This window comes from Plectropomus leopardus, chromosome 16 (assembly GCF_026936395.1).
Source record: "Plectropomus leopardus strain MGB_pleo_1.0 chromosome 16, ASM2693639v1, whole genome shotgun sequence".
Lineage (NCBI taxonomy): Eukaryota > Metazoa > Chordata > Actinopteri > Perciformes > Serranidae > Plectropomus > Plectropomus leopardus.
In genome coordinates this window covers 33,666,680-33,691,999 of record NC_142191.1, presented here as the reverse complement: position 1 = coordinate 33,691,999, position 25,320 = coordinate 33,666,680, and the positions used below count along the sequence as shown (strand labels likewise).

The window sequence follows — 25,320 nt, the reverse complement described above, 5'->3', positions numbered from 1 at the left end:
CAGCTAAAATCGATTGACTCTTTCCTCTTTTTTATTCTCTTTTATGACTTCATTAAAATATACGAAAAACAGGTGCATTTGTTAAATCATTTATTTGTTCACTTATCTGAACAGAAATCCACCACAGGGTTTAAAGAAGCAAAGTGCAGGTTTAGCAAGGTGGTGAGAAAAGCTCAGAGACTGTAATGAGAAACTTCAACATCAGTTCTCTGTCTGCAAGGAGCTTAGACAAACCACCCCCACTGTCATCCTCGCACCCAAAAAAACAAGGATCATCACTTCGACCTCTGTGGTTATGAAGTCCTTTTAGAGTCATGTTCCATCATTTCTATCATTTCCTCTGCTGAGAAGGTGATTGGCTGCTATCTGCCATCCCTCCAGGACCTCTATGCCTCTAGGACCCTGAAACAGGCAAGAAAGACTGTGGCTGATCCCTCCCACCCTGCACACAAACTCTTTAAAACACAGCTTCTTCTCTTCTTTTCCATATTTTTGTTCTTGACTGTTGCAGAACGTTACCTTTATTTTTATTTCCTCCTAATATGTTTGTTGTATGTTTAGCTCTTCCCCTGCCATTGACAAGATTTTCCGTCAATCTGTGTTTTCACAGTTATAGCGTAGGGGACATTGTTACGGATGTTGTGCAACAAAACATTTCCATGTCCAAAAACAAAGATGATCTCAGGTCCAAGGGAGACGGGAGGAGAGGACTATTAACATACCAAATTTATTGCTATTTAGTGTCTTTTCTGACCCTCTCAGCAGCGTAATATTGAAAGCAACAAGAGACAGATTTAGCAACTTATTTAGATCATCAGGGAACAAGGAGGAAATATATTGTCATATATTCCCATGCCCACTCTTCAAAGTAACCGCAAAAGACCAGCGTCAGGCCGAGGAAACGCTGTTTGTGGTGTAAGTTCAGGTGTAGTGAGTTTCCAGCCCGGTTATATTGAAAGAATAAAGTGATATCTGATGTTTGATTACCTCCAACTTGCCTCACAACAAGCAGTACAATATGCAATTTGCAACAAAGCTGTTATTTAGGGACTGTTCTGTAGCTGTGTTGCTTACTTTCAGCATTATTTTTGTACAGTTCAAAAGAACAGAAGTTAATAAAAGGAAAAAAAATGTAAAAATGAAATTGATTTTGCTCTGGAAATGACTTTCTTTCACAAAAATGCCATTTTCTCAGCTTTTTGTCTGAAATGGCGTTTTTGATAAAAATACACAAATTCAGATGTTGATAAAAAATGAATGGAAGAAGATAGAATAAAATAGTTTGTTAGATCTGTTCTTTATCTTGATGTTTTCATTGTTTATTTATTCAAAACACAAAATACTCTGGAGGAAAAATACTCTGAGCGGGGACAGAGTTTATGTATGTTTAAAGTATGCATCAAGGACCAAGGACTTGTAAATTAAAAGCTTATTTGGTGAGAAAGGACACAAAGTACCATCTTTTAATGGTTTTCATCTGGGCACCTAACAGTTTGTAGACAAACACAGCTGTGAACCTAGAGGCATCTTTATGACACTGCATTGTTCATACTCTACCTGAACTTTAACCAACATCTAAGGTTATATTACCCTACCTTCCAATGTTTCCCTGACAGTCTCAGCTGTCATCCACTTAAAGAGTCAGTTCAACCAAAAAGCACACAAGCTTGCAATGATAGTTTTGGTTTTATATGCAGAGGTTCTGAAATATTCTCTCTAAATTTGTATTGACCCCCAGTGGCATTATAAATGTCCATTTGGATTAGGAGTTTTCAAAGTCTGCAAAAAGTGAAACATCTTCATTGCCATAAATAGGGGTTTCTGAGGAAAGTTAACAGAACGTATTATGTTGCTAGGGATTCAATGAGTTATTCTTGGGCTACAAATTGAGCCCCTGTATTTTCAATATATATTTGGCAGAATGGCACCAATAAAAGTATGCAGAAATAGCTGTTGTCAATTCCTGTTTACATTGTACTCACAGAATGCATTTAAACTCAATATACTGACAATTCTCAGCTGCTGCTGATCCTATTGCTTACTGTGTTAGCAAGTCCAAACTACATTTACCAACTTCTAGTATATGCATTTATCTCTTTCACCTCATGCAGTAGTCCCTTTAAAACTCCTCCTTGCTCCCCTGTTATGCACAACAGACCTAACTGGCTCAGTGGAAATACTTTATAATGAACAAATAGTCCCTTTAAAACTGTGAACTTAGTAACAAGAATATTGTTTCTGGAAAAACACATTTTAATGTAATTTCTGTTTCAAGAACCACAAGTAAGGCAAAAAAAGATGGATATCGGAATCAGAAATACTTCATTGATCCCCTGTGGAAAAACACATATGCATAACCAAACAGCACTGGAGTTATGTGAGAAAGCCTGAGAGCGCCTCATAAGTCCAAAAACCATCATGCCATAACATTTTGAGAGAGTCCTTGAAGTGCTGGTGTTCCTGGCAACAGGATTCTTCAACACAAGTTTATACAGGCAAATTACTCAAGCTTTGCCACTAGCATTGTTTTCAGCCTGGCCTCTGTAAACTGTGCTGAGCACCACATGAACATGTGGACTCATAAACAAGCGGCTTACATACACACATATATATTATTGCACCACTGTCCTACCCCCTGCCACTCCCTCCTTCATTTTCTGCCTGCCCCGTCCCTGTCTTATACCCTCTTTCTCTTCTTTCCCTTGTCTCCTTATCTCTCAGCTGTGCGGGAAGCAGCATCTGTAGCCCGTGGGCATCTGGCACAGTCTCCAATTAATGAGACAGCAAGATGTTTTTTCTATCTTTGGCTCTCCTCTTCTCTCAGTCCATAACTTCAGCCATCTGAGCACATGAGCTTAAACCCAATCAGACCGCCATCTACATCTAACCTGCACCAGCGGGAAGAACAGCAAAGATAAAAACTCACAAAGAAGCAGCAGCAAAGAAAATCTTAAGAGCACTGACTGGTGACCCATTTTTCAGACATTGCTCTCACTAGCTTTAGATGTGTTAAAACACAGATATACTTGCTTTGAAATGTGCCTTTTCTTCAGAACAGTGATTGCTTACATCCCCAGAAATTAACCCTAGATAATCGCTTGGTGCAATTAAACAAACACTACAGTAGCTGGAGCTGTAACGAACAATTCTAAAGTCACCAATTAACCTGCATGTCTTTGGACTGCATAGGAGGCCAGAGAAATCTCATGCTGCCACATTCTATCCCCCCTCCCATAACACACACACACACACACATACATGCGAACATGAATAATAGGGGACTATATTTCTTTACTATCCAAGAGGGAACCTTTATTAGCAGTCATTTTAAAAATACAAAACTAGAATTGAAAATGTACTTTTGAGGTCTTCTTTCACAATATTACTGCAAATGTGATTTTTATAATTTTTTAAAGAAATTGCCAAGACCTGAAGCCTTGAGCGACGTCTGCCTATCAAAGAGGGGACCTCCATATACTGCAGTCAAACTGGTTTATCCTGGTTCTCTCACCTATTGAGTGCTTCTTTTCCACTAAAACTTCATTTGTATCTTTAAAAATGGGTATGTAAACTTTATTGCTTGCAATATATCAACATTTTTTGTGATAATAAATATTATAGAAATAATACTTGCCAAAGCAAAGTATACCTTTTAAAGAAGGCTCCCATCATCCTGTGAATTCAGTTTTATCTTACTTAATATTTACTGTTAATAATTTATTGTTGTCTTTGCTGTATATATGTACACACACACACACACACACACACACACACACACACACTAACAAACAAGCAAGGTTCTCCAACAGAACAGCTGTCATTACGCGTGACCATTATGCACAGAGGTGGCTATTAATAGCGCCCTTACCACTAATTCATCACATCTACGTTTAAACAATCTTCAAGGTCAGATCACAGTAATAACACAGTGTGTCTTAAAAAATTATAACACAATCAGTGACAAACAAGGTTTAACTTTGAAGTTGCATCTCTCACTGTATATTTCCTTCAACTAGAGGCATCTTTATGACACTGCATTGTTCATACTCTACCATGAACTTTAACCAACATCTAAGGTTATATTACCCTACCTTCCAATGTTTCCCTGACAGTCTCAGCTGACATCCACTTAAAGAGTCAGTTCACCCAAAAAGCACACAAGCTTGCAATGATAGTTTTGGTTTTATATGCAGAGGTTCTGAAATATTCTCTCTAAATTTGTATTGACCCCCAGTGGCATTATAAATGCCCATTTGGATTAGGAGTTTTCAAAGTCTGACACTGCGGGCCCCCGCTCAAACAAAAGTGAAACATCTGCATTGCCATAAATAAGAGTTTCTGAGGAAAGTTAACAGAACATATTATGTTGCTAGGGATTCAATGAGTTATTCTTGGGCTACAAATTGAGCCCCTGTATTTTCAATATATATTTGGCAGAATGGCACCAATAAAAGTATGCAGAAGTAACTGTTGTCAATTCCTGTTTACATTGTACTCACAGAATGCATTTAAACTCAATATACTGACAATTCTCAGCTGCTGCTGATCCTATTGCTTACTGCGTTAGTGAGCAAGCCATCATCACAAGTCCAAACTACATTAACCAACTTCTAGTATATACATTGATCATATGCATTTATTATTTATTTCATGTGCACTTATCATTTCACCTGCAGCTGCCTCAGTTAAACCACGTCTACGCTGGTCTGAGGTAGGCCTATGTCTACTGGTGAAAAACTGGTCATAGCTTCAAGTGAAATTTTTTACCTCCAGTTCCTTTAATTGTGCCATAACATGTATAGCAAAAGCGGTAACTTAAAGAATTGACATAGTAGAGTACAGATTACAGTAGTCTAATATCAAGTATCTATATCTATCAAATATCTAGTCCAGCCAAAGGAATTACACTACATCAAGGTGAGTAAAGATTTTGGTTTATTTAACACAGTTTTGCTAGTGTTCTAGAAACAGTTTTGGCTTGGTAGTTTTTCCAGTTAGCGAAACGGGTTGTAGAAATATATATTTATCATAGACTACTATAAATATCTAGTCCAGGAGAACTTGTAATACCACTGCATCTAGATGATCTATGTAGAGAAAAGTAAAGATGATGGGTTTCAAAATCTGAATCAACTTGAATTAAATTTTGCTTTTCCAAAGAGTACTGGCTCAGTCCCCATAGTTATAGTAGGGTGAGGCCTTTTTGATTCAAGCTTGATAATAAATCCTGAAGCTAAACTAAGCAAGAATTCCTTTGAAAGCCGTTTTTTTTGTCTTTCACACCCAACCTGGAAAACTTCACTGCTGATTCTGTTGGTTATAATGTAGTGTGCTCCTGGTCCTATTTTTTTATCTGAATTTGCAGATTTTTTTTTTTTTTTTTTAGCCCACTTACTGTTTTAACCACACCTTGACATATGGCATTGGAAATGAAGACTTAATAGTCTTTTCTTGGAGTCTGATGACAATTTAATAAATTTCAAATTCTTGTTACTCGATAACACACCACTGGGCAAATAATTCCTTTAGTTTCTTTTACAGTGGATTCTCTATGGCCTGTTAAAATGTAATCAGGGTACGTCAGGGGTGGGGGGGTATTGTTGTGATCCTAAATCCTACTCGAACATTTATTGGCCTTAAAGGAACAGCACTAAACTAGTTTAAATCATATTTTTCAGATCAGTTTTATTTCGCTTGTGAGCATGCTACAAAGCAACTAGCAAAAGTGTGGACGTAATAACTGTCCAAACTTTAACCATATCGGAACAGAAGTGCTAATGATATGCACAGGCCTCGACAGCAATGTGTCTCAGCTGTCTACTTGCGTTCGGATCACTGACACACATGCTAGTACTAGGTCTAAACAGACTCTGAGAGTCAGTCTTGTGATAACCTGGTGACCTGTCCAGGGTGTACCACACCCATAGTGGGTTAAACTGTTACAGCTTACTGCATTGAACATTAGCACTGAGCGTAAATGTGTTGTCATTCAATATGGGTATAATTCCTGGGAATGCTGGAAAATCCACCCACTTCAACACTAAACATTTGAGCGTTGGCAAAAAAGAAGTGCATGAGGCACCTTATCGTCTTCTACAATATGAGTTACCTTTATATGATTTTCAGTCTGAACTTATTCAATCCTTATCTAATTTTTAACTATCAACACAAACTCAAACCTAAACCAAAACCAAGAAGATACTTTTTTGAAAGCAAAGACATCTATCTAGGATCTGATCTAGGATGACACACACACACACCTACAACTACATGCACACACAGACACACACAAATACGTGTTCTTGCTACCTGATTGGGACCTCCAACTTAGTTTTAACTCTGAACATTTTTTTCTGGGCTCTGGGATCCCAAAAAAATGCATTTGGGTACCAGAATTTCTAATCTTTTTTTGGCTTCATTTTTTTTTTCCAGTTTTTCTATTTTGGTGGGGATGCACCCATTGTGTCTTACCACAAGCCACCACCAGGGGTCACTATCACAAATTTGTCAAAACAGTATAAACACAATAGTAGTATAATACAAGAGTATAATACATTTACAAGCCTGTTTAAGTTTAGCAATATAGGAGAGCTTTCTAAAGGAGAATTGTGCCTAATTTCAAAGTATTAGTTGTTTGTTTTATTTTACATTTCTATGTTCAATAAATTTACACACTGTAAATGAAAACTTCAAAATAAAGCACTTGATTCCAGTGTCACAGCACTGAAATATACAGTATTACCTGTGTTGCTTTTAACATTAATAACTACACTGTTTATCAGCCTTCAAACAATCTGCTGTACAGGCCAACAGGCCTACTACCACATTGAATTTAACCCTTCTTCATTTAGCCTTCATATATCACTTAAAAAAGTGTTTACCTTGCCAATATTTGGTATCATCTTTTCAGGATATCACCTCCTATATGCCCTGACTATTATTTTTTCACTTTGACATACTGTAGCAGCATAATGAACCCCAAAACTCACAAAAAACATAAAATCGGATTTTATAAATAATATTTTTTTCACTGTAAAAAATAAAAACATGTTCAATGAAGCATTTTAAAACTTGAAAATATAAGAACAGATTCCAAATATAAAAATACAATGGCAGAATTATGAAGAAAACAAGCTATATACATCAATTTACAACAAAAAGCTGGTGATTATAGACATTTTTTCCTTTTTAGCTACACAATTCTTCATAACATTTTATCTACACATTTACAACACAGAGCAAAAAAAGCAGCTATTTACATAGAGCAGCTGTAATCACAGGCGCTTCTTTCTTTTTACCAATAAATCCTTCAAACATTTTATGTACAAATTCAAAACAGAGATCTGCAGTCCTTGGAAGAGATTCCTAAACAGCACAAAAGTAACATTAAAAAATATATGATATAAAACTATATACTACCATTTACATTAGGTGCAGATGGCCAAAGACTTTTTTTTTTTTAACTGTGCCACTGCTCAAAACAGCTTCTGTTTGCCTCTTCGGTCCACTCCACACAGCTGAGACACCATTTCCACCATCAAGATCTTATGACTCGTGCTGCACCTGCTGGGTGTTGCTAATGTCACAGTGCAGGATGTAGGCATTTGTCGTTGCAATGTCAACAAAATGCAGAAAGAGGGCGCAATACCAGTGGGCAGTTTTGCGGTGAGTGGAGTAATATTGGATCAGCTGATCCGATCGGTTAACACCACCCATGTTTTTGTTGTATGCAGGGACAGGGGTGGAGCAGGGGATTTCTTTTACTGCCCACTTTCCATCTCTTTCCTTCAATCTTCTCTGAATCGCCTCACCAGAAAATGTTGGATGGACTGCTGACAGCAGTGACATCTCCCGCATATCCATCCACTTACAAAAATCAGGGCACCTTCTCTGATCCACCTCACTGTGCCACATGCAGATCTTCTGGTGAGCGCATTTTCTCTTCCACCGGGACATCGTTTCCTGTTGTCTCTGTATGTGCCGCAGGCTCCAAACTTAGAAATTGTCCATGTAAATGTGGTATCCTGTCCCCAGCTATGCTGGCTGGATGAGATCCATCACAGCATCATAAGACAGTCAATGAACACCTTCATATATTCTGGACCTTTCTTTTTCTTTTCTTACTCTTGCGCTGTTAGACATCTTCTGCACAACTGTCACTTTCTGTTTCCTTAGCTGATTCAGGAACATACTCATCCATGCTGATATCAGAACTTGATAGAGTAAGGTCTGTTGTTTATCCAAGCATTTGTGTTTTTGTTTTTACAAATCTGAATTGTGACGTACGTTGAAAACATCAGAAATGTAAAGACAAAAGAATTTGTTACAAGCAAAAAAGTCTCCAAGTGTCTAAGATGGAGCTGTGGTGTAGCATAGATGTAGGTGAGTTGAGTGCATACAACTTAAACGCTATGCTACATTACTTTATATATTAAATTTTTATCTTTACTACTGACATGAATTTCAAATGGACATCTTATTATCAGTATGAACTGTAAACGGAGTACGTAACAGATCTATCACTCGTATTTCTCGACTCAAGACATTTACAAAAATCTTTTGCTCTGTGACTTTATTTTTAATTTTAAAGTGCCATACAAATAAAGTATTGACTATAATCATTATAAGAACTAGAATGTTGCCCAAAAACTGCTAACATGAACTAATTAGCGTATTTCTATGACAGAGCTGACGTATATCATACATCATCATCATCACCTCCGGCTGACTCAGACCAGCTCAGTTATACTATGCTATACTTCAGCTTGGTATAAATTGTACTTATTAGTTTGCTCTTTGTATTGACACTGATTGTTAATGATGATGACGTAATTTATTTGCAACAACAACGTAAATCTATGGGGGTATAAATTTAGCATTGAAATTGTATTGCAAATAATTTTTAAAGTGATTAACGGCAGCCGAACGCGGCCGAGTGTACCCGAGCATTGACTTAGACTCACTGGCTCGCTCACACAGATGACCCGAGTGCTCAAAGCGAAAAGCGCCGGTGCACGAGCATGTCTCTCGTAGTAGCTTAGCTTATTAACAACAGCAGCTAATCGGCGGTATAACAACAGCGCTGTCGGTTTTAATATTTACATGATTATCAGATAATGGTATATTTATCTCTCTCTCTCTCTACACACACACATATACATACAACTCATCAGGGAATCATATCGTAATCTCGACCGGAGGAATCAAATTAACAGAATCGGAACGTGTCGTGCCCATAAAAAGGTAATAAAAGGTGGTGCTTGTAATATTGCCCCGTGTTTTATTACACAGCTCAACTTTAAAAATACTACGTTCAGTACCTTTTAGTAACTGTCACTAGTGCTCCACGCTGCTCACTGATAACCGGTAGTTTGAATACAGACCGTAGACTGTATATACGGTCTCTGACACAGACATGGTAAGACGTCCATATTACAGCTTTACAGCCAACAGCGTATGGATGTGATGTAAAATGTTAAAAATGATGAATTACAGCAAAAATATCCATTACTACGGCCGGTACGAAGCCTGTGCTGTGTCAGAAACTCTTGCGCGTTCTCATGGTAGAGTCCCGCGGGTCCGATGCATGTTCATTTTATGTCTGGAGAAATTACCGAATTCCAAATCTTGATTCAGAAAATAGCGCATTTTACGTCTTTAGGACTTAATGTTTTTAATAATGGCTATAAAAAAATGCGTTCTGAAAAGTCAACATGTCTCAAAAAAATTATCCAGTGATTTAAGGAGGTCTCTTTCTCAATGTTAACAAACGGGGAAAAGTCTTTCTGGGCCAGTGTGCATCACGTGACGCTGTAGTTGCATTTTTATGATTTTTTTTTTGTTATAAACATCAGAAAGTGAACATGGTGGTGGTTAGTGGTTTAGATTAATTTCACTTACTGGAGGCAATCTAATCAGCTCAATGACCAAACAGTAATCCTCTGAATAGCCACAATACTGAATTTATGAAAAATCCATCCAGTGATGAAGTGAAACAAAGTACATTCATTTAAGTACAGTACTTTAGTACAGTTTTGAGGTACTGGCACTTGAATTGTGTTTTTACATTTTCTTGCTACTTTGAATTTTATGTAACTTTATTTATTTCAACTTCATACTTTGCTCACATTTCAGAAACATTACACAGATGTGAAATAATTAAGCTGGCAGGTTTGACTGTAACAAATCCATTCTCCCAGCTGTTGTGAAAACTGTACCAGAGAGGTGGTCAGAATAGTTAAGATGGGGACTTCTACAGTCAGGATTTGTGTATTAATTCTGCTTGTCGGTTCCTCCACCTTTGAGAGACAGTCAGGGCAGGACCTCTCCATGGTAAAGGTGGGGACTGTAAAAGTCAGGGCCTGTGTAATACATGGTAGCTTAAACATCTTATGTGAGACAGTGGTGGGGACATTAAAAGTCAAGATCTGTGTTATATATATGCTCATAGCTTACATTTGCTGACACAGTCATCAGAGGTAGGGCCTCTGCAGACAGTGGGGGCCTCTGCATGGTAAAGGTGGGGACGTTATAAGTCAGGATCTGTGTAATGTATGGTAACTTACTGCTGGTACTGTATGCCGTGTGAGACAGTGGGGTGGGGGATGGGCAGGGTAAAGGTGGGGACTTCTACAGTCAGGATCTGTGTACCATCAGTTCTTCTACAGATTGGATGGATTGTCTATATTAATAACTTACTTTGGTTGAGATGTATGTAATAAACTGAGATGTAATTTATTATTAGCTTTAATAATTAACATAAAATAATTAAAACGTTTTCAGGCATTAAGGAATTTTAAATCACTGCATCAGCGTTTTTCCAGGCGTGCTTAAACATGACCTGTACCAGCCAAAATCCTACTGGTCCAAAGACTCGTACATAATTAATTAGGCCCTGTGGTCTGTTCTGTCTCCATCTGTGAGGCTCTGTGGTCTGTTCTGTCTCCATCTGTGAGGCTCTGTGGTCTGTGCTGCATCTATGAGACCCTGTGATCTGTGCTGAATCTATGAGACCCTGTGGTCTGTGCTACTGTCTCTATCTATGAGGCCCTGTGGTTTGTGCTGTCTCCATCTGTGAGACCCTGTGGTCTGTTCTGTCTCCATCTGTGAGACCCTGTGGTCTGTTCTGTCTCCATCTGTGAGACCCTGTGGTCTGTGCTGCTATTTCTATCTATGAGACTCTGTGGTCTGTGCCGTCTCCGTCTATGAGACTCTATGGTCTGTGATGACCCCATCTATGAGGCCCTGTGGTTTGTGCTGTCTCCATCTGTGAGACCCTGTGGTCTGTTCTGTCTCCATCTGTGAGGCTCTGTGGTCTGTGCTGCATCTATGAGACCCTGTGATCTGTGCTGAATCTATGAGACCATGTGGTCTGTGCTACTGTCTCTATCTATGAGGCCCTGTGGTTTGTGCTGTTTCCATCTGTGAGACCCTGTGGTCTGTTCTATCTCCATCTGTGACACCCTGTGGTCTGTGCTGCTGTTTCTATCTATGAGACTCTGTGGTCTGTGCAGTCTCCGTCTATGAGACTCTATGGTCTGTGATGACTCCATCTATGAGGCCCTATGGTCTGTGCTGCCTTCATCTATGAGGCCCTGTGGTTTGTGCTGTCTCAATCTGTGAGACCCTGTGGTCTGTGATGCATCTATGAGTCCCTTCTCTGTGTTGTCTCTGAAAAAAAGTCCGTGATGCTGTCTTGAAGCTCTGGGATATCATACTCTCACATCTGACCCTGACCTCTGTGCTAGCATTGCTTCTGAACTCATCAAATGTAGCTTTAGCTTAGCTTGCTGAATTGCTAGCATCAGTGTTAGCTAACTGCCAGTAGCTAACAAGACTGATAACAAAGATGCACACACAGTAGCTTCTGCTTTTAGTGACAGTTGAGCTCAGTATGAAACACTATAGCTAAAAATATGAAGCATTTCTGAAAATAGCTACATAGTTTATGTGCATACTTCCTCTGTTGTTAGCCAGTTGCTAATAATAGGTACAGCCAGAAGCCAGGGACACAGCCAGGGACAGCCAGAAGATGCATGATTCCTCTTAAGGGAAGTCATAAGAAATACAAAACAATGTGTTGAGTATGGAAGCAGAGCTGTGGACTGACATTACTTTCTGATTTGTTGAGTAAAAGTCTCTATAGCATGACATGAAATAATCTTCAGGCAAAAGGACAAAAATGAACTCCCTTTTGAAAATTATATAAAATCAACAACGAAACAGATTTGAATGAAGGTTCCCGAGTGCCCCTCTCTTTAACCTCGGTATATACAGCATGTGTAAAGCTTATATGACTGAGAATAATGTTCAACTCTATCTTATCAGAGTAACCATGATTCTCTGGCTTTTCGTTGAACATCTCTACTGTCAATATTGATTGGCAGCTTCAGAGTTTAAGCCCATTAGGCCTTAGCCACTGCTCGGTGCTGCTGTGAAAAGCCTTACATCCTTAGCCTGATTACCTCCAGGAGGAAAGAAAATTTAAACAAAGAAAGTTTCCATTTTGTGGCCAAAAGATTTCACCTAAAATCCCATTCATAAAGTCAGAGAATGCTCAGGGAAGACTGCAAAGGAATTTTTTAAGTATAATAAACTAAAAACTAGACCTTCAGTTCCTTAATCATTTTAATAATAATAAGAAGAATAATAAGGCATGTCATATCTCTGAGATTACAAAACAAAAATATAGATAATAGTATTAATAAAAGAAATAACTCCTGCTTACAAAAAAGTTGTGTGTGCAAAATGTAAAAAGATACATGATGTGATCATTTGCGAATCATGGAAACTCCCCATGTGCTTGTAAATTTAACAAAGACAACTTGTCACATGTTGAAACTGCAAATTTCACTGTAAGAGGTAAATTCTTAATATGATGCCAGCAACACATTTAAAAAAGTTGGGAAAAGTACATGTTTACCACTGTGAAGCATCATCTCTTCTTTACACATCACTCTTTAAGTGTTCGTGAACTGAGGAGACCAGTTTCTGTAATTTTTAAAGTTGAATATTTTACCATTCCTGTTTGATGTAGGATTTCAGCTGTTCAAACAGTTCTGGGCCTCCTTTGTTATAGTTTATGCTTCATAATGCTCCAAATATTGTCATTGGGTGACAAGTCAAGACTTCAGGCAGGCTGGTTTATCAGCTGGACTGTTTTACTGAGGAGCCATGCTGCTGTAATACATGCAGAATGTGGTTTGGCATTGTCTTGATGAAATAAACAAGGCCTTCTCCAAAAAAGGAGATATCTATTTGTCATTATATGTTTCTCCTACACATGTATACATGAGCCTTCACAAACGTGCAGATTACTCATGATTCCATGTTCAGTAACGCTGAACTGTGCGCTGATACTTCGCCAAATAGGCCCTCTCCTCTTTAGCCCAGATGATGTGGTGTTGAATATTTCCAAACAGAACCTCTAATTTTGACCTCTAAGTTTTCCACTTTGCCTCAGTCCATCGTAAATGACCACGGGGTCAGAAGAGGTGGCAACATTTCTGGATCTGGGTTGTATATAGTTACATCTTTGCATGGTAGGGTTTCAGCTTGTATTTGTGGATGTAGCAATGACCTGTGGTCACAGACAATGTCCTCTGGAAGTGTCCCTGAGCCCATGCAGTGATGTCCCCTACAAAATGGTGTCTGTTTTTAATGCAGGGCCATCTGTGGGCCAAAATTATGGCCATCTAATCCTGATTTTAGAACCTTGTCCCTTGCATTCAGAAATTTCCTCAGATTATCTGACTCTTTTATTAATATTATGCACTGTAGATGATGGGGTCCCCAGATTATTTGCAGTTTTACATTTATAAACATTATTTTTAAATTGTGGCACTATTTTTCACTTTACTTCAGAGAGACTCAACCTCTCTGGGGTGTTCTTTTAATACCAAATTATTACTTACCCAAAATAAAAATTGTGATTTGATCCATAAAGGGTTTTCTATAAGAATTATTTTTATTTATTTTATTTGTTTTTCCATTATTTTACCAGGTGAGTCAATTGAGAACCAATTCTCATTTAAAATGACGACCTGGCCAAGAGGCAGCGTAAAGCAAAGAAAATCAAACGAGACATATTCATACAAATCAATACAAAAACAAAAGAATACAATAAGGATAGTAAAGATAAAATAGGCTAAAAGCATGTACAACAGTCAGCAACTGCTGCCTTTACCAAACTTTTAAAAGATGAGAGTGGGATGAAGGAGGTGAGTTTTAGCGTCTGTTGTAATTGGTTCCAATCATGGGCTGCAGAAAACTGATAAAGGCAAATAATATATTACGCAAATAACTATTAAAATGTATTTATTACATTCAAACTATGTTTAAAAAAATGTTATATATAATATTAATATTGTGCCTTTATTTTGAAATGTGCACATATGCAGGAAACAGGAAGTAAGAAGTGCAGGGACTGTAAAATAAATCATGACTGTGTCTGAATTATGGCTGTATTATAGTGAAATCTGGATACAGCCGTGGGGGCGGGGCCTCGTTAACTACTATGAGAGCTGCTCAGTGGCGCATGAAGCAGAGAAAACACTTTTTCCAGGTTTAGAAAAGTGTAAAATACCCACATCTACTGGCTCATAGAGCATGCGTAGAAGTGATTAACAACAGCCGAAAGCAACCGAGTGCGACCAACTGTACCCGAGCACTGACTCCGACTCACTGGCTCGCTCACACAAATGATCCTAGTGCTCGAAGCAAACAGCGCCCGTTCACGAGCATTCCTCATGTAGTAGCTTAGTTTATTAGCAACAGCAGCTAATCGGCGGTGTAACGACAGCGGTGCCGTCGGCTTTAATATTTACATGATAATCAGATAATATCTGTCTCTATACACACAGACATCAAAAAGTGTTGTGCCCACGAAAAGGTAATAAAAGGTGGTGCCTTGTAACATTGCCCCGTGTATTATTCCACAGCTCAACTTTAAGTAAATACTACGTTCAGTACGTTTAATAACTGTCTCTGGTGCTCTGCGCTGCTTACTGATTAGCGGTTGTTTGAATACAGACTGTGGACTGTATATACGGTCTCTGATACAGACACGGTAAGACGTCCATATTACAGCTTTACAGCCAACAGAGAATGGATGTGATGTAAAATGTTAAAAATTATGAATTATGATTAAAAAAATATCCATTACTACGGCCGGCACGAAGCCTGTGTTGTGTCAGGGACTCTGAGAGTTACATGCGCGTGCATGTGGTGGAGTCCCATGGGTCCGATGCGCGTTCATTTTATGTCTGGTGAAATACCTCTGTATTCAGAAAAAGGCACATTTTACGTTTTTAGGACTTAATGTTTTTAATAATGGCTAATGACTTTCTGGGCCAGTGTGCATCACGTGATGCTGTAATTCCTCTTTCGGCCACTATGTAAATTTTGCATCAGAGCGTATTGCACCAGGAAGTGCGCCACGCTCTGAAGATAGCATTTAACATTGGGAAAGAGACGTCCTTAAATCACTGGATTTTTTTTTGAGACATGTTGACTTTTTAGAAGGCATTCATAACCGTTATTTAAAACATTATGTCCTAAAGACGTAAAATGCACCATTTTCCGAGTACAGAGGTATTTCTCCAGACATAAAATGAACAGGCATCGGACCCGCGGGACTCCACCGCGTGCACGCGCATGTAACTCTTGGAGTCCCTGACACAACACAGGCTTCGTGCCAGCTGTAGTAATAGATATTTTTGAATCATAATTCATCATTTTTTTCCATCTTACAACATATCCATTCGCTGCTGGATGTAAATCCTGTAATATGGGCGTCTTACCGTGTCTGGACCAACTGCGACACACTGAACAAGAGCAATAGCCCTCATGGGGACTGCAGTACTCTGTGTGAACTCCAGGGGCGCATGCTGACACACACTTTTCACATAGAGTGGTGAAAATGGTCTCCCTGGGGACATTCGAGAAAGAAGCATGGGGCATATCTAGACACTGTTTTAAAGCTGTTAAAAGCATTGTGCCTGTGCGGACCTCATTTTTGGTCCCTACGGTGAAATGAGTTCCCATCGGTCAGTGTGTGTATTTCACCGGGATAGAAGAACAAGTGCACTCACAGACACTTACACACACACACACACACACACACACACACACACACACACACTGTGATGGATTGGATAGTCACCTCCACGTGTTGTAGAAGAGCAGGGGAATGTTGAGACCCACAGTCAGCCATTCCTGGGCACACAAGAACATGATGCAGAAGAGTCCATGGATGGAGTACTCTGGAAGCACTAACTACAAAGAGACACAGAGGTGCAAGGAACAGAGGAGAGAGGGGAGGAGAAGTCAGAGACAAGAGCAGTGGAGCAAAAGCAGCCATTTACTCAGACGTCACTGATGAAGCTGAAGAACTTGAATGTAAACAGGAGAGTCAGTCACTGAGACCTGAGCTTGTCTCTTTCTCCTGTCCCATTCTTTGCATTGCTGCTGATGTGTGTTACTGAATGAACATAATGCTTAAATGACCTTTGCTGTGATACAGAACTTGCATTAATGACTCAGCACTTTATTGAACTAAACTACATGGCAGTTGATTAGCAGATGCCACATTATCATTTTAATGCCCACAGGTGTAAGAAAACACCTCAAGTCTCAATGTTTGCATCCAAATCTTTACCCTAGCCTATATTTAGCCACTGGAAATCTGTCTATCTGCAAGCAATTCAAATGGCTGAATGTGACCGTCTATTTCCTTCAGAGCTTAGCTTCACAATGGGCAGCACACACTGATGGCAGGGCTCCATCATTATCATAAAAACTGGAGGGCTCGGCTCCGCTAATGCAGCAACCGTGCACGCACGCACATGCACGTGCACACACAGGCACACAAACACACACACACACACACACACACACACACACACACACACACACACACACACACACACAGCAACAAGGCCTGTTGTTCTCCAACATGAAAAGTTAAAGGAAGTTAAAAGCAGCTTATATTTGAACAGTTTTATAACAATCTGTAACAAAGTTGGAATTGCTTTCACTTGCAGTCATTTTGGCAAAACGTCAAAACTAGGCTGCACAACATGTTAGAAGATTCGGCTTAGACTTACAGCAAACTGAAAAACACTTTGAAGGGGAATGAGAGTGGCCAAAAAGCATGTTTTTTTTTACGCTGTGTTTATTTTATCATTTACTAGGTTTTTAACATTTTCTCATTCAAAGTGATTCAAATACTAAAAACTGCATAGCCGTGACCTTGCCTATGGGCAGTAGAATTCACCGAATGGTCTGTGCCCAATGATAGCTGCCTGTTGTCATTGAAACTTGTGAAATGCAGCTGTTTTGACAATGCAGACCATAAGTCTGCCATTAGTCTGCATTGTCATAAGTTGTCATATGTTTTTGCATTGCAAACTTATGGTTTGCAATGTAAAAAGATACCTTTTGCATGCACATGAAACACTGCTGGACAGTCAGGTAAGAACTTGGCAGGGCAGCACCAATCATGATGTTATTTTATGCTGCCCGACAGCCAGACAACATCTCCCAGGTCCACATGATACACATAAGGACTGCGTCACTTAAGAGTACAGCTGGACTGAACCTGTTGCACCCAGATTTTCTATTCAGGAATCTGATTTTTACCAGTCTGAACGTGACTTTTTTTTCTTCACCTTAGGTTTTGCCTCCTTCTCCTACTACAGAGCAGATGCAGAAGGATACCTGAACACTTTCCCTGCCAATGAGATGAAGATGAGAAGAAACCGGAAGAGACATCTGCCAACTGGCCGACTTCCAGACCTTCTCAACGACTTTATTTTTAAAAAGCAACAAGGGACACATTTAGCAAATTATTCATATCATCAAGGGACAAGAGAGAAATATCTTAGCATCATGTAGCCTGCATGCAGTTGGTGTGTGTGTGTGTGTGTGTGTGTGAGACAGGGTGACAGGCAGGACGAGTAGATCCGTTGCTTGCAGTGTGAGTTAAGTTGTAGTGATTTTCTAGCCTGTGATTTTCTAGCTGTTTTGATAGAATACATTTATATCTGAATGTATGATACCAGCCAACTACCAACAAGCAGAATTATATGTATATATGTAAGTTTGTAACATAGCCATTGCTCAGGGGCTTTTGTAAAGTTTTTGGTGCCCCCTGACATTTCAAGGAATGATCTAATATACTTCACCTAAATTCAAATTTTCATTTTTATTTTTTTTATCATTGCTTTTATGCAACTTAAGTTAACATAAGAAAATAAGAGGGAAAAAAGTAAATATGAAATTGATTTTCCTCTTGAAAATTACTTTCTTTGACAAAAATGCAATTTTCTCAGGTTTTTGTCTGACATGTTTTTTTTGATGAAAATACACGAATTCAGGTGTTCATATAAGAGAATTGAAGAAGCTAGAATAAAATGTTTTGTCTATAAAAATTGTTATTTCTTTTGTTGTGTTCATTGTTTATATATTTAAAGGGCAAAATATTCTGCCGGCCTTAGAAGATTTGTGAATATGATCAGTGCTGGAAACCTAATAATGGCAAAACTGAAATTTAATATGATACGCATGTTCTCTTAGTGTATAACCCCCTGAAAAAATTAATCATTGTGTTTTTGAAACCTTAGAATAAGCCTTTAATTTCTATAAAGCACACGGGTCCTGGTCTATATGAGGACACCATGTTGCACTGGCACAATAGCCACAAGTCACAGAAAGAAAGGGACGTTCATGTTTTTGCATTTTAACATTGCTTATCGTAGTTAGCAGACCCTAATTTCTAAATCACAAGTTCCTGTGGTAATACTGGACCAGGGCTGCTTTCTCCAAAAGTTTTGAGTGAGACTCCAGGGAAAGGGACCTGCCGTCGCTGCTAAAAAAAATGGGGCAGTTTGTAGGCAGATTGAGAAAAATATCTCATTATAAATTAACATTAGGATTAGACTATTGTGATATTATTTGGTATTAACCATCAATACGTATTTTTACTCAAACAAGCTCTTATTTGGTGCTTTTTTTTGCCATATTTACATTCAAAGTACACATATTAATCACTGGAAAGTTGAAATGTGTATCTCATAGAGGGTCAAAACTGGGGGTACTTCAAAATGCTTTCATTAAACATATATTAACTATAGTTGTATTTACGTTAACAGTGTGGGAATGTAACGAAATAATCTATTCAAATCTCTGCCATGTACCTGAGTATTTACATTTTTATGCTAGTTTGTGGGCTACTTCTACTCCTCCTCATTTCAGAGGCAAATACTGAACATTTTATTACACTACGTGTATGTGACAGCTTTAATTACTTTAAAGTTTTAGATTATTAATACAAAATATAAATCAACTACTAATTGATGATGTATTATCATAGATGAATCCACCCAGTGGTTGGCCCATATTTAACCTTTACCGGCTGTTACATTAAAGTGATGAACACATTAACGCATCAATAATCATAATATATAGGCTAAAACAGGCTATTAGGGGCTGCTGTAGCTCAGAGGAGGAGTGGATTGTCCTCTAATCAAAAGGTCAGAGATTCGAACCCTGACTCCTCCAGGTAACATCTTGAAGTATACTTAGGCAAGATACTGAAACCCAAATCCCAAACCCAAACGGTAGCTTCAGCCACCAGTGGGTGAATGTGTGTATGAATGGGTGAATGTGACATGTAGTGTGAAAGCACTTTGAGTGGTCAAAAAGACTAGAAAAGTACAAGTACAGTCATGGACGTGATTTTAGGGGGGACGCAGGGGACATGTCCCCTGCACTTTTTCAAAACGCCATTTTTGTCCCCTGCAGTTTTTACCGTCCAGAAACAGTGTTACACTATATTAAACTGAGACGCGTCAGGTACTAGGACCAAGCGGAAGCCTGTTTAGACCGCCCACACACTCCTCGATTGGCTCTGCCGTTTCTGTGTGATTGGCCGTCCCCCCCTGTCACTCAATCAGGTTGTAAACCGCCAGGATTTGTACACTACACATTTTTACCACTAGTTGCCCAAGACAGGAGCTCCCGACTCAAGCTTCCCGGTAGTCTGCTGCTGCCTGTAGGCTAAGTTGTTGAACATCATGTTGGACGTTTGTTCTGCCTGGGTCACGTCAGCAAGACGGATTGTAATATTAGAGATTTCATTTACACTAATGTCCATGTGCTATCTATGTTGTGAATTGCGTGTGTGCGTGCGGCGTGCCGCTGTGTGGTGTGTGTGTGTGTGTGTGTGTGTGTGTGTGTGTGTGTGTGTGTGTGGTAAATAGGCGCAGCCAGGATGTCCAAAAAAAGGAAAATGGACATTAGAGACTTCTTTAGAAGTCAAAGTGTAAGTTGCTCAAATTATAGGCTACCTATCCTGCAACACCTTCACTTCACCTCCCAATAAAGCAGCATCCACTGCAAGATCGTTATTATTATTACAAGTATTATTATTAAAAATACTTGTGTCCCCCCCACCTCTAAAATCAAAATTTCGTCCATGAGTACAGTCCATTTACCATTTAGGCTGTCTGAAATTGGCCATTCTACATGATAAAAACTTTTGCTTTTGGGAGGCTATTTCAAGTGTGCTTTAATTCTAATACTTTTGTGCTTTTACCTGAATGATATTTTGAATGGAGAACCTTTACTGTGTATTTCTGTACTTTTGCTACTTTTACTTCAGTAAAAGATCTGAGCACTTCTTCCACAGTTGTTAGTATATTGGAATTTTAAATGGCTTTTCTTTCACTCATATAGCCTGTTTTCACACCCAGTTGATGCAGTGTAGCGTGTGCACTGTTCACCTCCCCATCAGAAGAAGAAGAAAGTCCGTTTACATGCAGTTTTCTCTGATGATAAAATTAATGTGTGAACTGTTTTCGCTCATTTGGCGTAACGTCATGTAATGTGACTTCTGACAGAAAACATTAGTTGGTTCGATATGTTTGGGCCATAGTCCAAAGAGAACAGTAACTGAAATTCACTCTTCTGTCAGTTTGTCCCACTGTGTTGCAGTATTGGACAGGGACACTGTTTCTGACATTGAGTCCTGTAAACCCTCTCTGATTGGTCAGGTCTTTCCCCTGTTGCGTTCACTGATGATGCGAAATTACAACACTGACATTTTCTTTAGTGACAATAACTGCGTTGCCCATGCCCATGCCTAGAACCGGCCTCGCTTCTGACCGTGTCAAATAGGATTAGTGTGTGACCATGTCAAGATGCTCAGTTGCGTGACTGTGAATGCGTGAGACTTGGCAGCTCTGTACTGGACCCATGGGACTTGATATGTTTGCGCCATTTAAAGTTGTTATAGCTAAGGTAGTGAACAGTTGTTTATTAACACATCCAGCAGACTTGGAGCAACATTAGCTTTCATCTGTAATCCTTTTTGTGACCACCTCACAAATACATTTACTCTCATTTTAACTCAAACTTTTTATATACTTTTTTTTTTTTTTTTTTTTTTTTTTTTGGCTGAAAAATTGTCCGCTATGTTCATCAGCTAGCTGCGTAGTGCGTCCGCCTGCTGTTTGCGGCTGGGCACATGGTACACAGTGGATTTATCAGAGCTTTTTTTTGCTGTTGTTACTGGACGTGCGATTAACCCCTGGCATCCCTGTTCAAGCTGTTGCACTGGATGGGCGGACCTTGTTGGGAGTCATACGGACACAAGATTCTGATACCAGTTTAGTAAAAATGCACTGCAGGAAGTGAATGATGCCACCAGCAGCAACATGCCTAAGCAACCAGAAGGAATTTTCATTGCGGCTGTTGATTTTAATCAAGTCAAATCAACTACAAAGATGTAGTAGGATCAAAGACAAATGTAATTTTGCTTTTTAAACTTTGTTTAAAAAATGACTAATGAATCTACCTTCTACCTTCTTCTGCCTTCTACAGAAGAGATGGTGGGCGGGTGAGACGGCTCAGAGATTTTTCTTTTTGCTCTTGATTGTGCATAATGTGATATAATGAATCAGCTGAAGGGATGGGGGAGCCAATAATATCATTAACTGACAATGCAAACAGTTTTTTGTGTGTGACTGTCTGTGCTGCTATGATATGCTATGACGTGAGTATGTTCATCATAATGAGTGCATAAAAGTGGAGAAGAAGGCTTTGTTTTATTGCTCTTTTAGAAAAAATAAGCCTTTGCTGGACTTTCCTGGTAATATAGTCTGTGTTTATGGTCCATTTGACTGTGTCACTGATGGGTGTAGCGAGAAATTTGAATTAGTCAGTGATGGTTGTGGGTTCTCCTGGGATGTTCGGAGAGGGGGCTGTGCATGAAATCTATACTATGTTTTTGTGGTTTTGATGTCTTGAGTTGAATGTTTTTTATCAAGACACCAAGTGGCTGCTTGAACCACCTGCTGCCAGTATTGGCCTTCGTCGTTGTTGTTGGTTATGAGTGCAGTTGTGAATGTGTCATCAGTTGTGTCATGAGTTGGACATTTAGTAGTATGTGACTCTGAGTCAGTTTCATTTGAATGATGCATAAATGTGGATACATAAGGACAGCTTTTTGTTATCTTTTCATATTAAGACATCGCATCTCCTTTAGATACTTTCAGTCACATTATGCTCTTATATGTTCCTTTGCAAACACAATTTGATCTTAACTATAGAAGCTGAACTGGAGGGACACAAGTTCAGTGGGAGCCCCATGGAGTTTGGAGTAAACCCAAACAAGCACTTGATGTGTGGATATGTGTGCAGGTTTTTTTTTTTTTTTTTGTCATCTTGTTCAATTAGGTGATAGTATTCCATGCTGCATTTAAACTTTGCACTCACATAATTCCTGATGAGTACTGATAACTCCAACTCCCGTGATGGCTGCTCAGTCAGTTTTGTAACCTGGAATGTTAAATCTATTAATCACCCAGTAAAGAAAGCGAGGAAAAAAGTTTTCACCCATTTACAAGAACTCAAAGCCGATATAGCTTTCCTTCAAGAAACTCATCTGCATAATGGTGATCATTTTAAAATAAAAAGTGGATGGGTAGGCCAATCATACCACTCCAACTTCCACTCAAAAGTAATGGGGGCCACAGTCCTAATCAATAAGACTTTACCATTTATAGCAGATAGATCTAGATACAACAGGGCGATATATAATCATGGTAGGGCAAGTGTACAGATTTCTATTAATTCTTGCAAAAATGTACGCACCTAACTGGGATGACAGGGAATTTTTTTGTAATGTGTTCTCATGGCTTCCTAATATGGCATCACATCACCTCATTCTTGGAGCTGAGCTAAACTGTGTTTCATCGCCAGTCTTAGATCGTAGCTCCTAGAAGAGAACTCCTGTCTCCAAGTCAGCACGTACCATATAATGTTTTTAAAACACATGTATGTTTGGCAATTCCACAATCCTGTATCACGCAAATATTCCTATCTCTCTTCAGTACACAAGCCTTTCTCACGGATAGATTATTTTCTCCTGAATAAAAAGCTCCTTCCCTTGGTAACAGATTGTGACTATAAAGCTATGGTGATCTCAGATCATTCCCCTGTTGTTGTTTCAATGCATATTCCCAATGTTTACTCTAACCGAGATTTAATCCATTATTACTCTCAGATGAGGGTAATAAGGGTAACCAATCTCTACTACAGAAATTGCAGTGGCTATAGGCAGAAAGCATGCAATCTGGAAAATCCCCTGGTCCAGATGGATATCCTTCAGATTTTTAGAAAAATCTTTCCACCTAACTCACCCCTTTATTATCAGTCTTTGATGAGTCCTTTGCATCACAGTCTTTACCTCCAACAATGAGAGAGTGAGTGTGTGTTAAAAAAGATGAAGACCACGTTCAGTGCGGTTCATATTTCCCAGTTTCACTTCTAAATACAGATACAAAAAAAATCTTGCTAAAAATTTGGCTTGACATTTGGAGAAGATTCTACCATCCATCATTTCAAGATACAAGGTATAAGGTAGATTAATTTATTCATTTATTTATTGATATAATTATTTATTTCACCCAATGAAACAGGCTTTATAAGGGAAAAGATATTCATTCTTTCTCAAATGAGGCCCTAGAAGAGTTTCATTTGACGCAAAAAGAGCATTTGATCGGCTGAAATGGGACTTTCTTTTTCACACCTAAAAAAATTGGATTTGGGTCTATTTTTATATCACGGATCGAGGTACTTTACTCCTCTCCTTTGGCTGAATGCCCTCCGTCACCTCTCCTATTTGCACTGGGAATTGAGCCACTGGCTATTTTTTAAGGCAATATGTTGACATTAAAGGTATTTATCGCAGGGGCTTAGAACATTATTAGTCCTATCTGACCCTTAATATAGCCTTCCAAAACTTCTGAATTTACTCCAAAATTCTTGAATATATCTGGCTATAAAGTGAACTTTCAAAAAAGTGAACTCATGCCCATTGGAAGAAAAAAAGGGGCATTTTCTTTCCTATATCAACTCCCTTTAAAAATGTAGGTATCTGGACCACATGTAATCATAATGAGTTGTACAAAGCAAATTACTCACGCTTACTTTCTAAATTAAAGTAAGATCTTGAAAGGCGCTGTCTGCTGCCTCTCTCTTATTGGATGGAAGAATAAATACTATTAAAATTAATATATTCCCCAAAATTGAATTCCTTTTCCAGTGTCTTCCAATATTTTTAACCAAATACTTATATAATAACCTAAAAGCCTGACCTCTTCTTTCATATGGAACAAGGAACAACCCCAAATTTAGCTAAATATATTACATAGATCTTGAAAAATACTTCCAAATTTTCTGTTTTAATACTGGGCTGCTAATATATGAGCGATTCTATATTGGACAAAAAAATGATGATACCACACCAACATGGGTAACCACTAAAAAAATATCCATTTGGCAGGTATCACTGATATCATTGCTCTGTGCTAGATTACCACTGCTATGATCCATTTTCAGTTTCACCTCAAATCCACTTGTCATACACTCACTCAAGATATGGCACCAATTTAGACGCCACCTTTCATTTACCGAATTACCATTTGTTGCACCGCCTCAAAGTGTGTGTGTGTTTGTGCCTGTGTGCATATGTATTTATGTATTATTTCTTTATTTGCTGGCTGTTGTGTTCAGGTGTTTGTGATTAGGGATAGGAAGAGGGAAAGGGAGGAAAAAAGTGTGTTCAGTAAATGTGAATTTATATATGTAATTGTTTTTCCAACACATGAAAAAGACCCTGATCAAAGAAAAAATTTTAAAAAAAAGCCACCTTCCAACTCAAATGTGGTTGGACAGCATCAGATGAGAATGTACTTGATGTTTTTTTTTTGTTGTTGTTTTTTTATACCTTAACATGTGCCTCTTTTGCCTAAGCCT

At 38.8% G+C, this 25,320-nt stretch overlaps 1 protein-coding gene across 4 annotated transcripts in view; it reads right to left on the bottom strand.

Moving 5' to 3' along the window:
* The window catches only part of cnih3 (cornichon family AMPA receptor auxiliary protein 3), a 172,822-nt gene that overhangs the window by 35,164 nt on the left and 112,338 nt on the right, over positions 1-25,320 (bottom strand). For 3 of the 4 annotated variants that reach the window (XM_088089519.1, XM_088089517.1, XM_088089518.1), the window contains exon 4: positions 16,164-16,275. In XM_088089519.1, coding sequence (XP_087945645.1) covers positions 16,164-16,275 — 112 coding nt within the window. Of the gene's footprint in view, positions 1-16,162; positions 16,276-25,320 lie in introns of all 4 variants that reach the window. The other variant, XM_088089520.1, reaches the window with a different exon arrangement.